Raw genomic sequence first — 17,903 nt, forward strand, 5'->3', positions numbered from 1 at the left:
GTCAGCCATGATTCACTAACACCAATAACCTGTGGCCTGGAAGTGCCAACCATGGCCAAAAACTTTTCCTTCTTTGTTTTGTACATACTCAATATCAAAAGGGTTATTCAGCTAGGAATTAGATGGGTGAGTAGTATCATCATGCATAGCTCACGAGCACCAGGTACAGGTAAAAATGACCATTATAGTAAGGAAGGCAAAATCAAATTACGAGAACAATCTAGGCAATCAGGCCAAAAGAAATCCTAAAGAAATCCTTTGGTACATCGCATGCAAGAGGAAGAATGGCTATGCAACATTAATGGTTACTGAAGGTGACAGAATCATATAAAACCATTAAGTTACTAAGTGATCGCTTTGCATGGGTATATCATCCAAGTGAGGTCACTGGTGTTACATACATGACAGACACTGATGTGAGAACAGTGATGGGTTAAGTGGAGGCTCCTAGGATATTGCAGAATCTCAATATAAATATGGCAAATTCATTAGGTGGGATATCAGCTCTCCTTTTTGCGAGAATGTGAAAGCAACTGGTGATGCCTCCGACTATGGACTTTAATATAAATCTCAGCGCTGGTAGAGTTTCGAGGGATCGTAAAGGGGAAGAAATAATTCCTTTGGATAACTGGAGTTCTAAGCTTACAGTTTGAAATCATAGACCAATCAGTATCTCAGAAATGACGGTAAAAGTACTGAAAAAATTCGTCAAAAAGACAGTTTAAGAATGGGTCAATAAGAATATGATGCTCCATGAGGGCCAAAATGGTATCAGAAGGGGCGGTTGTGTCAGCTGCCTCTCCATTATAAAAAGTTAGTAGACTACTAAGGCATGACGGCGAAGTTGAATAAAGGGAATGGGTACACAATGATCCTGCTGGATTTCACAAAAGCAATTGACAGAATACCATATCGAACTCTATTATACAATTTGGAATAAATGGGAATGGATATGCACTAATTATGTAGACGAAGGCAGCTGATTAACAGATAGAATAATGGGGAAGAAATAATTGTTTTGTTATATCTTCCCCAAGCACCTCCAAGGGAAAAAACGATAAAATTAATTTTTTGTGTTTCTAAATAATAGCAATGCTTACAACATTATATAAATGCAATACAGTGTTAAAGGTTACACCTTATGTGATTGAATTAAAATTTTCTACATTGATTGAATAATTAATAATTGGAGTTGTTCGTTTAACGCTTTAGATTACAAAACAAATGCAGAATCCAGAAAGCAGGTGACTACTGATGCTCGAAAGTCTCAGTGCTTGAACCACTACTGTTTAATTTGAACATAAATGATAGGAAATTATCTGAAGAGAAATATTTGTTTGCTAATGAAGCAGTGGCGGCTTGCACATAAGCACCGCGACACTGCAGCACCTCCAAGGAAAAAAACGAAAAAATTAAATTTTGTTTCGTGTTAACGTGTATTGCATTATATAAATGCAATACACGTTAAAGGCTACAGCTTATGTTTCGACATTGATTGAATAGTTAATAATTGGAATTGTTCGTTTACTTTAGATTACAAAACAAATGCACTGCGATCTAACACAGCGTCGGAATTATAACGTTCGGTCAGTTTCGGCTAGACTCGTCGATATTCGTTTGCACTTGACATTGCGTGTAACAAGTGAATTCGGCACTGCTTGTTGAGCAGTGTCGCTACAGATAAATTGTATGCTTGCGCGCGTTATTTCTGGGAGATACGAAACTTTTATTACTGGTGTGTGTTCGTGGTGAGGGTGAAATATTTTTATTGAAAAATTTTGTAAAGGCAAAAATAGAAGAAAGGATTTTATTTTTAAATAATATTTTAATAAAGCAGATTTTTTAATATGTAAATTTACCTATTAATAAATTGGTTACTGATAAGGAAAAATGAATCATTTTTCTTATTTTGTTTATGCAGCACCCCCCCCCCCCCAACTTAAAATTTTCATAGGCCGCCACTGTAATGAAGCAAAAGTGGGTACAATAATAGTTAATCAAGGTAATGTGGAGAGCTTGCAGAGTGATTTTAAAAGGTTATTAGTGCGGACAAAAAGATAATGGTTGTCAGATTAATGTGGAGAAATGTGAAGTTTAAGCTGCATTTTGAGAAAAATTGATTACAGTTCCATCACTTGATTGAACCGTACATCAGGAAATTGATGAAGTTAGGAATTTGGTGGTAGTAGTAGAAGTTGAAATTTAAAGCGCCTTTTACTAAAGTAACCCATAAGATTACTTGCTATTGGGAACAAACTAACAAGTAGATATAGTAGATAACAACAAGGATGTTGTTATTCCTCTTTACCAGGCCTTGATACGATCACATCTAGATTAATGTGCTCATGTCCGATCACCAGGATTTCTTGGAGATAAAGTTGTGGAGAGAATTCAAAGGAGTGTGACCAATAAAATGCTCCATGTGAGGAGAGAATGAGTATTTATTAGTGGAAAAAGTTGCATTACTTGAAAAAATTTAAGTTACTTGAAGTGTTGTATAAAATTGATGAGAAAATGTTTCAGCACTTGGCAAGGCAGAACAAGGTCATCTCTGGAAGTTGGTTTTTCTCTTGAAGAGTGGTGAATGAATAGAATTGCTTGCCTGAGTTAGTTGTGAGCACTTTGTATTGGTTGAAGGAGAGGAATGGTACATATTGTGTGAATAGTTTGGGATCCCTCGATGAGTTTTCAGACTCCATGGACAACAATAAATAATAATAAAGTTATCTTAATCTGAGAAGAGAATCGATCTTCTAATTGTATTTTTTCCTCTGGTAATGTTTCACATTCCATCACTGTAGACTGTCACAAATATTGTTTTGAAGAAAAAATGGAACTGTGAGAGGAACTTGACTGCAAACTAGCTTACAAAATTCCATTCTTCTTTATAAAAAAAAAAAAAGTTCTTCTTTATTTGGAAATTAAAAAAGAAAGTGGTAGAAAAATGACTGTTATAAAGGAAAGAACAATTAGACTATTGTACAGCTATTTTCGGTCACTTTGCATGTCAGAGGAGTGACACGAATACGTAGTGATAAGGAATGATGTATGAGGGAAAAAAAAACAGTGGATTAATGAGAGACATATGAAGATATTGAGAGAGAGAGAGAGGGAGAGAGGAGAAAAGTAAAGGATGATCCTAGTGCAGTAGGATATTTTACAAGGAGGATTTGGCGATTTATCGGATAACTAGTTACGACTTTGATATCCACGATACTTTATTCATGGCCGGCGGAAGCGCGCATGCAGAGCATACGGGCACCGCTACGAAGGGGGATGCCGCCGAAGGGGCACGGTTCATAAGTTTATTTTTAAGAAACAACATTTTTTGTGAAAAAATTCTTAGAATGATTAATATTAAAATAAATAAGGCCGGATACACCGAATAAAAATTTAAAAAAAAATTGTTGCTAGTTAACCAGTGATATGGTACGCATCTCAGTTGGCTACTGACAGTAGCGCAGTGTGGACTATTATTTCGTCTCTGTGTCGTGTTGTGTAATAATTTCTTGTGGATATAAAATAGAAATGAAATCAAAAATTAAAAAAAAAGTTATCTGGTGCATGTTATGCTGCAAAAGAAGCAGATATTAAGAAACAAACTAGGGCTCTTAATAAATTTGTTAAAATATTAAAATATTCTGATGCAGATTGTAACCAACTCGATACATCAACTTGAGTTGAAGAACCGTGCACATTATCCAATTTGAATGAAAGTACTATTGCAACTATTGAACAAGATAACAAGACGCATGATTTAAGTGAACAACAGGTAGGAGAAGATTTACTTGTAGTTGACCACGAAACTAACACATTGTTAATCTCTGTAAATTTAGAAGATCCAGGTGAATGGGAAAATATTGATGAAAAATTACAAGTTGTTTTACTTGAAATGGGGCCTGTTCAAAAGAAAAATCTAATATATCCTAGAGATACATATGGTCGTAAATTTGACGACACGTATTATATAATAGAAAAATGGAAAATGGGGAGCTCGTGCCAAGAACATGGCTCATTTATTTCGAAACTTTAAATTCTGTTTTTTGATTTTGTTGCAAACTTTTCGCATCTACTGAATCAAGTAGTCTTTTAGAAGGTTATAACGATTGGAGAAATGTACGTACAACTTTGCATAGACATGAGACTAATTTAACTCGCATGAAAAATTTCTTAAAATGGAATGAACTTGATAAAAATTTAAAAAACAGAACTACTATTCATTGTCAGACTCAAAGCATGTATGAAATGGAAAAGAAACATTGGACGAGTATTTTAGAACGCTTGATTGAAATTATAAAATTCCTTGGTAGCCAAAATTTAGCTTTTCGCGGATCATCTGATAAATTATATGAAAGGAATAACTGCAATTTTTTAAAATTAGTCGAACTGTTTGCGAAGTTTGATCCCGTTATGGAAAATCATGTTGAAAGGGCCCTACAACGAAACAATAGGGTACACTATTTGAGTAAAGACAGTCAAAATGAAATATTGAAAACTTTAAGTAACGCAATCAGGGATAAAATTTTATTATCAATTCGAAAATCTAAATATTATTCCATAATTTTAAACTGCACACCTAATGCAAGCAAAACAGAACAAATGGCCATTATTATTCGCTTTGTTTCCTGTGACAATGGAATTGTCACGATTAGGGAAAACGTTTTAGGTTTTGCAGATATATCAGATTCCACAGTTATGTGCAACAGTAATGGAACATTCCCATTGAAGACATTCGAGGTCAAGGGTATGACAATGGGGCAAATATGAAAGGGAAAAAATATGGGCTCCAAAATTTGCTTTTGAACAAAAATCCTCGAGCTTTTTCTTAAAAAGTGTGTGCTGCTCATACTCTAAATTTAATCATTAACGATGCAGCCAAAATGAATGCAGATACAATTAGTTTATTTGCAATTATTCAAGAAATATACAATTTCTTTTCATTCTCTCACAAACGTTGGGCAATCCTTTTAAAGTTCGTTAAAAATTAACATTGAAACAGCCATCAGAAACGCGATGGGAAAGTAAAATTAATGCAATCCGCCCTCTACGATATCAGTTAGGAGAAATTTACGATGCACGTTTTGAAAATTTAAATAATGAAAATTTCAATAAAGAAACTCAGCATGAAGCACCAACATTATGTGCTAAAATGAAGGGCTACAAATTTATTTGCTCTCTTATAACTTGGCATGATTTACTTAACAGAATAAACCCTGTGAGTAAAATGCTTCAAGACAAATATGAATATTACACTTGCTTTAGAATCTATCGAAAACTTAAAAATATTCTTACAAGAGTATCGATCAGATACAAATTTTAAAGAAGTTCTAAAAACGGCCAAAGAGCTAAGGGAAGAGGTGGATGATGAACAAGAATTTAAAACTGGCAGAAGTTCGACGACGAAAGAAGACACGACAATTTGACTACGAGCATCACGACGAAACGCCGCAATCTCCAGAAAGTAAATTTAGAGTGAATGTGTTTTATACACTTCTAGATGTTGCAATGTGTTCGTTAATAGAACGTTTTGAACAGCCAAAAACATATTATGATAATTTAAATTTCTTGTATAGATAACTACAAATTAATAACGAATTTTTATGAAAAAATTGTGACGATTTAGAAATTCTCTTGAAGGACGGCAACAATAAAGACGTAAATGTAATAGAACTATATGACGAGTTATGTGCTTTCCGGGATATTTTTCGGAAGGATAATTTAAATATTCAAAAGCCTTTCGATATTCTTAACGTTACTGTGTCCAATAATTTATCTTTCCCTAACTTTTCAATTGCTTTAAGAATACTGTTAACCTTACCTGTTAGTGTAGCGAGCGGTGAATGAACGTTCCTTTTCCAAGTGTTGAAATTGATTAAAACCTACTTAAGAACAAGTATGTCACAAAAAAAGGCTTGTTAGTTTGGCATTAATAGCTATTGAAAATGATATATGTGCGGAATTAGACGTTAAGACCATTATTTCTAATTTTGTAAATATGAAATCAAAACCCCTAAAATATAAAAAAAAAATTCCAAGTATATTTATGTAATTTAATTTATTTTCTGTTATTCTGTAAAGATATCATTTTTTGAATACTTATATTAAATGTTCTAATTATTTCTGAATGCTTTTCTTATTTTCTCATCTATCTTGAGTTTCTTTTATTTCCCTAAAAGATAGTTCCACTTATAAAAAATATTAAACAATTTTTACAAGTTACTAAGAATTTAGTAACTTCTAAAATGCAAGAATTTTTTAAACTTTAGTTCAAATAAATTTTAACTTTAATTAAGATTCATTTTAATTTTGTTAGCGATTCGGGTCGGTGAGAAGGCTATAATCCCTTTAGCATTATATTCAAAGATTAAAGTGAAGTGGCTTTATCAAATTTTGCTTTAACTTTTGAGAATTTTTTGAATATTCGGGTTTTTTACGATTATCCTGCCTAGTCAACACCCCCGGTTCGTTACATTTAGCGAACCAACGTGTAGCTGTTCTGTCAAAATGTATTTAAGAAATTTCAAATAATTTAAATATTTATTATAGTAAAAGAACCACACACGCCCGGATCGTTATAGGGGCGCTTAGATAGAAATTGCATGCGGGCGGCAAAGACCCTAGCGTCGGCTCTGAGTTTATTTATTGTTTTATGTGCATTATAAGAACAAAAGGTTATAAACCTACAGCAACACAGTACCAAGCATTGCAAAGATAATTGGAAAACGCTGCTTGACTCAGCAAACAAAATTTTCAACTGCATAGAATTGAGACAACTCTCCAATAAGGAGAGTTGTCTCAATTCGAAAAATTCATGTTCTACCTAAATAAATTTTACCCAATTCCATAGTGGAATTCGAATTACTGCCTCTTTGCTGGAGACAGTGTTTGAAACTGATTGTATTAATTGATTGTATCTACTAAGGTATGTGAGAATCAGGTGTATTCTATGTTAGTATAGTTATGAAAATTAAAGTTTTTTTGTCCTGCAGAAGGAATTAAACGTAGAGAATAATAAATTATATAAATGTAAGAAATTTAAAGAAGTTAATTTAATTTAATCAAGAATTCTCCTATAAGTCATGTATGCTTTTAAGGATGAAAATATATGAAGGGCCACTCACACATATACTGGCCAGTGCATTAGAAACCTTTATGCAGATGTACATAAGCATCACCAAGTGTTTTTTGCAACTATTTAAGAATACCGCTGGACAGTAATCTTCAGTAGTGTTGATCACAATGGAAAAAGCAATGACTCTTTCGGAGTTCGATAAAGGGCTTATTGTGCATGCCTATCTGCTGGAGCCACGATTTTGAAATCAGCGGAACTGACTAGTTTCTCAAAAGGTAAGATATCCCAGGTGTTTAATGATTGGAAAAATTAGCCACATTGCTTGTCCAAGAGGCGTAATAACTGTGGTTCTAAGACAATCTGTCAGGAACGAGATCGTCGTGGTCTGAGAAGGCTTGTTTGGACAAGCAGAACTTCCCGTGTGCAGCAATTAACCGAAGCATTTATTGAAGGCTGTACCCGCCCCATATTTCTCCGAACTATGCGCAGGGAATTGAAGAGGATTGGTTTTGGCAATCGCTAAAGGAGGTCCAACACGGTATTAAATAACACTTTCTAATTCAGTGGTCCGTATGTATAGATTATACCAGTTTCTGGCATGCAGATCAGTATATTTTATCAGAATGCAATTAGATAGGCAACAGATTTATTATTATTATTTTTTAAAGAAAATAAAAATCAGCTAATGCCTTTTATTCCAGTATAGTAAGCGAGTCCGTTTTAGTCCTATCTAACCAATGGAACCCAATCAGGGATAGCTGACCCAAAGCTATCACTAATTAAGTGACACGCAGTGAAAGGACGACTTAACAAGTGCCACCATCTAGTGGTCCCTGACCCTAACACAATATATTTTTAATGTTTGAAATAGTGTGGTTTCTACGGTAGATGTTCTTAGTTTACGGAACGAAAAACCCCAGATTCCGGGAGGAAAAAATTTGCTTGCCCGTGCTACAGATCGACTGATTTGGGAACCGGTGGTAGAAAGTCTTAGAAAAACTTCCTCTAGTCGCGGACTAGATTTGGAACCAAGTCTTCCTTCGTGCTGTTAAGTGCCGTGGTATGCAATCGCCACATCCACTGAGCTCTTATTTTAAAGAATGAGAGAAAAACGTTCTGTTATTCAACATTATTTTATGTTTGCATTTCAAAATATTTCCGTGATGAATCTTTTGAGAACGGAGAACCACACGTAATATTATTATTTGCAATTTTTCGAAACAGTGCCTCTACCCCTTTCTGATGACGATAAGTAATCAACGAACAACAGTATCGAGGTCAGCTGAACTGAAATTACGGTAATCTGTTATAAAATGATGACGAAAATGAAACTTGCATTACAAAAATTTTCACTTTTCTTGTGAACAGTTTTTATGTTTCCCTCTAATCTGCTAATTTGGTAGTTAAAATTGGGCGGGTTTTCCTTTTGCAAGAAGAAATTAAAATATAAACAGCTGTTCATGGCGGGAAACTTATTGTGCGAATTTGGTCAATAGCAGACGCTGAATGAACTCATGTCTGTCTCTCAGTGTATAAGAGCATGTATTATTGTGTATGTTAAGCGATAGGTAAAATACGTATTTCTCTCCCCGTTTTGTTCGTGAGTACAAGTTGAAATATTCTGGAAAAATGCTAAATTCATATTTTAATGTACGGGAACCCTGCATTGGTTATTGTTTGATTTATACTGAGTCCTTTTTCTTTTATACATTATTGTTATTAATATTTTGTTGTTGTTTTGATTTAGAATAGGACAGCTAGTAACACAATGCAGTTTGGTTATGTTTGAAGTGCGCTGCTACTTGCTGGAGCTATTATGGATCAGTTTAAAAAAGTTGAGAAAATTGGAGAAGGAACTTACGGTGTTGTGTATAAAGCAAAAGATAGACTGACCGGAAACTTAGTAGCTTTGAAGAAAATTCGTTTGGATATGTGAGTACAGTTTATGAATTACTTTTTTTATTTAATCCTAATCATATAATTTTAGCTGAGATAGCATGATAATATGTCCGGGGTGGGGAGTTTATTTTCGGTAGAACAAAAATTAGTCGCAATGTTTATCATTAAGTTTTTTTTTTTTTTTTTTTTTTTTTTTCCCTCTGTCATCCATTTAAAAACAATTTTGCATTAAAGGAATAAATCTGTTATATTGCATCTTGTAAGCTAGCATATACAGTAGAAAGAAACTGGAATCTTTTAAGTTTTTTTCCTTGTAAATTAAATATTTGAGACTCCAGCATTCTGAAACTCAGAGACAGTTTTCCTTTAAATAGAAACAGCAACAATATACCATTAAAAAATAAAAATGATTATTTATTTTAAGAAATTAACCTTAAAATATTATTTATTTGATGAAGAGCCTCTTCAAAGTATTCCAGAATATTCCTTAATTTACAAAATATTTATGAAACGTACTTGTTTCAAGTAATAATTATATCTAATACCGAAGTGTTGCTGTTGTTATTCTTCTTCTTATTATTATTACATGACACCTCCAAGGAATTCTAAAACTTATTGTAGCAGGCTGCTCTGAACTATGCAGTACACATCTTCATTTTGCCTGTTACATATATTGTTTTTGTTAATCATGTGTCCATGTTTACCATTCATTTAGTCTGTTTTTTGGGAGGGAATCCATGCTACCTTTTTGTATCTAACTTGTAAACTAATTATTTTATTTAAATAATTACAAGTAGACAAATATTTCTAAAAAAAAATAAAAAATCTTTTTATAACCAAGCAGACAAACTAATATGTTCCTGGTTGGCCGAGTGGTTAGTGTATCCGCTCTCCAGCCAAAAGGCTGCGGGTTTGAATCTTGCCATAGGCATGGATGTTTGCAAGTGTCTGTGAAAATACTAGTGGTGGTGGTAGTCGGCTGTAGATGATGAAGGTAGGTGCAGTTGGTGGTAACAGAGAGTTGTAGAGTAGATGCCCTCACTCGATGAGTCCAAGGACTCCTTGGAGGTGTTACGTCAGTATTTCCCAACGTTTTTTGGATCATGCCCCACCTCAAAGCCTCAAAGATTTTGACCCCCCCCCACCGACAATGGTGAGTATTTTGAGTATATCAGTGATGAATGCAACATTATTTTCTAATTGCTCCCCAAATTATTCAAATTGCCCCCCTGTGGAGTGTACACCCCACGTTAAGAAACACTGTTACGTAATAATAATAATAATATTTGTGCAGCGTAACTTTGAAAAAAAATTTTTTTGAACACAGTATAGAGCTTTACATAACCTTTAGATGCAAGTTATTATTGTGTGACACTACTTAAAAAAATACTCGCCTATGAGTTTGTATTCACTTTTTCTTTCTTTTCTTTTTTAATGATTGTCAATTAAAAACTAAAAAAAAAAGTGAATATATGTATTACAGAGATTGTCTTTTAGGTAGTGCAATATCAAAGTGATGCTTATGTAATTTATATAAATTATAAATTGTCTTCACTTGAAACCCTATTTGGTACTTACATAGTACAGACAAGTTTCTTTTTTAATTCCAAAGTATGGCTGATTTGTACTTTAAATATATTTGATTTTAAATACATTTAAGATTCTTCATTAATTAATGTCTTTTAATTTGCTTTCAAGATAAAGTGTGTCGGTGATGAGCTCATCAATATTTAAATGTACCTTTGAACTCTTGTTATAACCTAAACTCTTTATTAAATAAGGTTGATTTGCAATTATTTATAATTAATTCTCTAAACATTAAAAGAAGCAACCCAGACTAATGACAGTTGTGGAGAAATTAGCATGTGATAAGAGATTGGTAGAGGAAGTCAAGCTAATTGTGGGGAATTCTGTAGTTATGTGGCTAGTAGAAGGAAGGGTGACAACGAAAGATATCTTCATTTGCCAATGAAGTTATCAGTTGCTTGTGGTAATGTATAGATAACATCAGCTGAGAATATAGAAAAAATGCTAATTAATATTTGCTGGTACATTTAATGTTGACTGAGCAGAAAGTGGAAGTTGATAATGTTAAGTGTATTGAATATTATTCAGTTAGATTCTAGTAAGACTGGGAATGAATGGGATATCATTGCATATCTTAAGGAACATGTGCAGAAGAGTTATTACTATTATTACGGGCAACTCCAGGGAGTCATTAGACTCATCGAGGGAGGCCCCAAATTATATTCATCACAACTATTCGACATTCATACAGTATCTATCATACCTCGCCTTAAACTCATTCACTGTCACAGCATCCACCACAGACTTAGGGAGCGCATTCCACTCATTCACTACTCTAAAAGTAAAGAACCCAGCTCTAACACCTTTACTAACCACACTTTTGCTCAGTTTCCATGGATGTCCCCTAGTCCTCCCACAACCAGCCCTGTTCTCAAAAATATCTTCTGAATTAATTTTATAGAAACCCTTCAGTAATTTGAATGTCTCAATCATATCTCCCCTCCTCCGCCTATCAACCAATTTTTGCAACCCACAAATCCTCAACCTGTTCTCATACGGTTCATTCCACAGACCTGCTATTGTCTTGGTCACTCGCCTCTGGATCCTCTCCACCTCCTCCCCATCAAGAAGAAACCTAGGTGACCAAATCTGAGCACAGTAGTCGAGATGGGGTCTTATCAAGGCTCGATACAGAGGAACAATAACCTGCTTGTCAACGTATTCTTCAGCAACCAAGTGATTTGATGAGCTGATTTGGCCACTTTTGCAATGTGTCCCCTAAATTTCAACTCCTTATCCACCAACACTCCTAAATCTCGTGCCTCATCAATTTCCTGGAGCACGGTTCCACCAATGCAGTAAACTGCCGCCAATCTTTTCACCCCAAAATGCATAACCTTACATTTTGCCACATTAAATTGACATCCATTCTCCTTAGCCCAGACCTCCAATCTATCCAAATCATCCTGCAAAATTTTGACGTCATCTGCATTCACTATTGCCCTACCCAACTTCTCATCATCTGCAAACAAATGAACTGTTCCTCTCAGATCCTTTCCTATATCATTTATGAACAAATTAAACAGCAGTGTCCAAGAACAGATCCTTGTGGCACACCACTAGTCACAGGCCGTCTTGAGTAAACCACTCTCTGATATCTCTCTGTCAACCACCCTCCTATCCATCTCACCAACCCTATGTCCATTCCCATATGCTGCAATTTACTGATTTGAATTACATGTGGTATCCTGTCAAAGGCCTTAGCAAGGTCCAGTAGAATCACTGTAAACCCATTACCCTTATCCAGTTCAGCTGTCACTGTGTTATAATACGTGAGCAAGTTACTGAGGCATGACCTACCCTTCACAAAACCATGCTGTCCCCGATACAGTATCCCATTTTCTTCTATCCAATCTTGTATTTTCCTCTTGACTATTTTCTCTAAGACCTTGATAATGATTCCTGTTATGCTGATTGGCCGGTAATTTTCAACAGCAGCCTTGGAACCACCTTTGTGCAGTGGAACTATTTTCCTCTCTTTCCACCCCCTTGGGACTGACCCAGTCCTGAGGCTCAAATTAAACAAAATGGTCAAGGGCACTGACAATTCTTTGGCTGCTTCACGTACGACACGAGCTGGTATACCATCCAATCCCACAGATGTATTATTGACATTGAGGTTCTGTAATAGACTAGTTACCTCTACTTCATTCATCACAATTCCAGTATAAGCTGTTGGTTCTTCCATTCCTGCAAAGTCACCACCTGGATGATATACTCTTGCAAAGTGCTCGCTCAGTAATTCCACAATATCGACTGATTCGGTTACCTCCCTACCCTCAGCATTTTTTAAGATCATTCTACCATGAGCATTTTTCCTTTTACTTGCAACATATTGAAAAAACTGTTTGGGATTCTCTTTAGCCTGCGTGGCCAATTTCCTTTCGTAATCTGCTTTTGCTTTTCTTACCACCCTTGTTACCATCCTGGCCTGAGCTTTATACTGTTCCTGTACCTGATGGTCACCCTTCTCCTTAAATTCCCTCCACAATTGTTTCTTTTTTTGCAGCTCAAGCTTAATAGTGTTATTCATCCATTTAACCCCTACTTGATTTTTTATTATTATTATTATTAAACAAGACCTCATGGAGTCAAAGACTCATCTAGGAATTATTCGGACTCTTGGTATACAGTCAACCATTGCCTCCTGCAAACAGTTCTTAATCACCTCCCATGCACTATCAACATCCAGCCCTTGCAGTTTTACATGCCATGGCATTGAGCCAAGCACACATCTAAGCTTGTTTTACTTACCAGCCCGGTAATTCCACATGTACCCTGTCTTAATTGTAAATTCGACTCCTTTAGCCACCTCCCAAGTCATGACCTTATGGTCACTCTCACCAATTGGTGGCAACATGGTCATGTTCGTTACAGCCACATTCTCAGTTGCAATTACTAGGTCCAGCACTCTCTGCCCCCTGGTATTTTCCAATACATGTTGCTGTAGATAGTTGTCCCTTAATAACCGCATAAAATCCAGTTCCTTCCTCCCATGTGCCCTCTCTTCTTTCCAGTCAATGTTACAATAATTGAAATCGCCCATAATAATTACCCTCCTTCCACTCATTTCTTCTATTTGCTTATGCATACTATCCCCACCATCCACTCCATCACCCGGTCTATAGCAGCTCAACTTCTATACTCCTTGGCTGAAGCTCATCAGCTATCATCAGTAACACTCCTCCCCCCTTTTTATTCACCCTGTCACTCCTGAACACACTATACCCGTCGTATTCAATCCCACTAGCTTTATCATCTTCTGTCAGCCATGTTTCACTAATACCGACAACCTGTGGCCTGGAAGTGCCAACCATGGCCAAAAACTCTTCCTTCTTGTTCCTAATACTCCTGGCATTAGTGTACATGAATCGCAGAAGCCCATTTGTCCCATCCCTACTTTGATGCCTTATACTAACTATTCCATTCTGATTTGTTGTCCGTCGTACTCGCTCAGGAATAATATACTCATTCATACACTTAACTGCCCCCCTAAAGTCTGCATATCTACTCCCCCCCCCCTCTTAATAAATCTAGTTTCCCTGAGTCTGTACATCCACTTCCACATCATTCATCAACACTCTTTCAAGTCTCCGTACACCAACCCATCCATCTTATATAAGTCCTTTCGCCCATCGAACTCATTCCACACATCCACAAATTCCACACCACTCTCCATGCATAACCCACGCATAAAGTCATTGGCAATTATGGCCCTCCTTCTAAATACTTCGCTGTCATACCGTGGTAAGATACTCGCCATCCTAACTCTCTCACTCTTCTCTTTTGCTACCTCAAACAACTCCCTCACATCCTCTATCATTTCCATTTTGTCCTCTTTCAAATCATTCGTTCCTGCCACGATTATCATCTCTTTCACCCTCTGTTTTTGCAGTCGAATAGATTCGCTGACGTCCTTTATGTTCGCGCCCGGCTGGTACGACTTCGTTAAACTCTCAATTATTACGCCTCTTAATAGCGAATCCCCATACAGCACTTGCTCCTTCATTTTATTGATGTTTACGAACATTCTATTATTTGTCGGTACGTTCAGCACACATTTTTCCATACGCTCCAGTTGTCTTTTAGCTCTGTGTATCGCACCATTCAAACGGGGCAATTTCGCTACTCACATTTATCTCACCATTTTCATTATCGATCAAATCATCCATTCTTTCTGTGTTTCTACCTTCATTTACACTTTCAGCGACGCTCTCACACCTATCTGGCACTACCACGCAATTCTCTAGCACACCGCCATTTTCTACATTCTGACTATCGTTAATGATATCACTCTTGACACACGAAACACGCTTGAAGTCCTCATTCTCTTTACACTTTCTACACATATTAACTCCACTATCACTTTCTAACCAGACTCCCACCGCTCTTCACAAGGCATACATCTCACAGACAGCACATTGCATAAATTCGTTTACATCAAAACTCTTAAACAAACATGGCGACCTGGCCACCATTTTTTTTCTTTATCGGTGCCATGTGTATGCTATCTTTTCTTAAAATTATAATTAAAATAACAGAAAACATGCAAAAATTGCACAGACACACCAAGAAACAAAAAGCAAACAATACTACTTAAAATTCTAGTAAAATATCTAATGTTAACACAAAATACTACTAATCTTTAGGAGCTCTCGACAAGCCGACGATGATCACCCTTCCAATTCTTATCCAATTCTTTTTCATAAAGATATTTGGTCAGGCCTCTGCTTTCTCAGATGAACATAAAAGGTGAACATATTGTTTGCTATAAAGAAGTAAACACATCAGAACTGTTTATATAGCAAGCATTAAACAAGGGGAAAGTGTGACAAGTAGAGTTTCAACATGAAATCTTCTCACAAGAAAAATTAAAAGTTAATATTATTGCATAGTTTTATATTCAGAGTTATCTATCAGATTTTAACTTTAGTATCTTTGAGTGTTATTTAAAGATTGTTTTATCATCATAAAACTGTAACATTAGCTAATGCAAATATGCACAGTATGTACTGATATTGATTTGTGCTAAATAAAATAAACTGAAATATGTGTCCCAGTTTAAAATTGAAAATATATTGTATTCCATTACATAGTATTTTCCTAGCAATACCTCACAGTGTATGCTTACTGATAACCACATAATTACTATTACCTGCTGACAGTATATGGTGGTTACCATTGCCAAATTGTTAACCATGCTTGAGATGGTATACAGTACAGAAGGAGAATTAGCTGGTCTCTCACATGGTGGTGACAGGGTTTTAATCAGAACAAGAGAGGAAACATGCAGTTAACAGACAGAACACATTAGCCTCATAGCTTTAGTTTCTTCAGCTGTAATTCCAAAAAACATTCCCTTGCATCTATACAACATAAAGTCCAGAGAGTGAAATCATGTCTTGTCCAATATGATATACATTGTGGACATGGCACAGTTTCACTCAGGCAACAGTTCTTACCAAATTGTCCAGTTTTTAGGAAATGCCATATAAGGTATTTCTTCATATATAACAGAAATATGGATTTGAGAGTTGTGATTTTTCCAAATGTTTTTTCAGAGTTTTTAACTTAGACTTTATAGAGAAATCATGGTATTTTGAGAGGGGGATGTTATTTGGAATTGTAGCTGAAGAAATTAAGCCATGAGGCTAATCTGTTATGTTTAATTGCATGTATTCTTCTCTCCATTTTGCAGGATGAAAAATATGAGAGCAGCTAACTCACCTTCCGTTGAAAAGTAAGATTGAGAATGGATGGACTAGTTAGATCCATTATACTGTATATTTGCCTTTCTTTAATTGTGCTTCTTTTTTTAATTACAAATGTAAGGATAGCTGTTTTGGAAATAAAAGTAAAATTTAAAAGTGAATTTTATTAAAACGCATGTTCCATTACTACACATTTTACGCATCTGGAAGCAAACTACTAGTGATTAATCATTTGTTTAACTGCTACACTAAATGCAGGATTAAAGGAAACAAAACTTTAATAGCAAAACACTGCTGGCTTGGTGGGCTGAGCAGCTGTCCAGCCAAAGGGCTGCATGTTCAAATTTCTCTTGGCATGGATGTTTGTCTTTAGGTGGAAGATGAATTTCATTGCCTGATGAAGTCACTACTCCACTTATTTGGAGCCTGAAGTGGCATTAAAGTAGGATATGTAGTGTATGTGCTCGTGTGTGTGTGTTAACTGGTATGTGATGCGTCACTTTCTTAAATCAGTCAAGAAAATAATGTTCCTATAAATTACGAGTGGAGATAATCCCTACACAGGCTGCTGTATAGGAAGGGAGAGGGTTAATGAAGCACCAGGGGTGCTGAAACAATTGCACTCAACCTGGATTTTGTTTGTTGCCATAAATAAGCTATTGCTCAAATGCCACTAGCCATGTGGATTGAAGTGTGACTCTACAGTTTATGGTCATTGCTGGTTCCACAACCAACTTGCAAAATTGTTGAAAATTTAACATTTGGCTTGCATGTATACCACTGCCCTTATATCAAGCAGACCTTCAGCTGTCAGAGGGGATCATACACCATCCTGATGTTGTGACCATATTTTTGAGCACATTGTGTCAACTTCTGTAATCTGAAATAAGAAGACAGTACCAATCTCTCGCTGTTTCCTCATTTTTTATTATCATAAAAAAATTTTGTCCTGCTTCATTGCAAACTTTGAGCTACACTATACTTTCTAAGTGTTTTTGTTCATTTTGTCGAGCAGTATGGAAGCAAGTACATCAAAATAAAGGTGTTTCATTACTATTTACAATACTGCTACTAGTGACATAATTACCATTTTGTGAAACCCAGTGCTTCTAGTTTTTTTCCCATGCATAAGAGAATAAAATCTATAGCATATCAGTGCCTTGTTTTGTGCAGGAAAGGACTGAGAAGGAAGAAGCTGAAATTTCTATTGTAAGAGTTAGTGGCTGTAGTTGATAGGAAACACTTCATGAGAGAGGCTCTTTCACTGGACTAAAGTTGATGGAATAAATGAGGAAGGGAGGAAGCAGGTTCAGTGTGTTTGCAGTTGAACTGAAAAGAGATGCTGGGCAACTGCTGCACTTTTATAAGAGTTGATACTTGTTATAACAGTTCCAACAGGAATGATGGCTGCCAGTTTGATGGAGCATAGAAGGGGGCTGTAGAAAAGGCAGCTGAATTGTATGTATCTGTGAAGATACTGATGGAAGTGAGTCATCAAGGTGGGTCATCTGTCAGCTGAATCATTCTCCTCTGTACAACATCAAGAATTTTTAGGGATGTTTTGGGTGTACTACCTCATATGAGATGTGAACAATTTTCTAAGGAACTGCAGATTTTGAGTTTGCCCACAGTTG

General features: G+C 35.9%; 1 protein-coding gene across 2 annotated transcripts in view; it reads left to right on the top strand.

Annotated features, from left to right (window-relative positions):
- Positions 1-8,572: 8,572 nt before the first annotated feature.
- Cdk2 (Cyclin-dependent kinase 2) overlaps positions 8,573-17,903 on the top strand; it is a 137,440-nt gene continuing 128,109 nt past the window's right edge. The window contains exons 1-2 of one of the 2 annotated variants that reach the window (XM_090399739.1): positions 8,573-8,672; positions 8,820-9,004. In XM_090399739.1, coding sequence (XP_090255865.1) covers positions 8,889-9,004 — 116 coding nt within the window. In that variant the 5' untranslated portion in view covers positions 8,573-8,672; positions 8,820-8,888. Of the gene's footprint in view, positions 8,723-8,819; positions 9,005-17,903 lie in introns of both variants that reach the window. The other variant, XM_090399738.1, reaches the window with a different exon arrangement.

This window comes from Typopeltis vanoorti, chromosome 10, assembly GCF_054136105.1.
Source record: "Typopeltis vanoorti isolate ZY-2024b chromosome 10, IOZ_Tvanoo_1.0, whole genome shotgun sequence".
In the NCBI taxonomy this organism is placed as follows: Eukaryota; Metazoa; Arthropoda; class Arachnida; order Uropygi; family Thelyphonidae; genus Typopeltis; species Typopeltis vanoorti.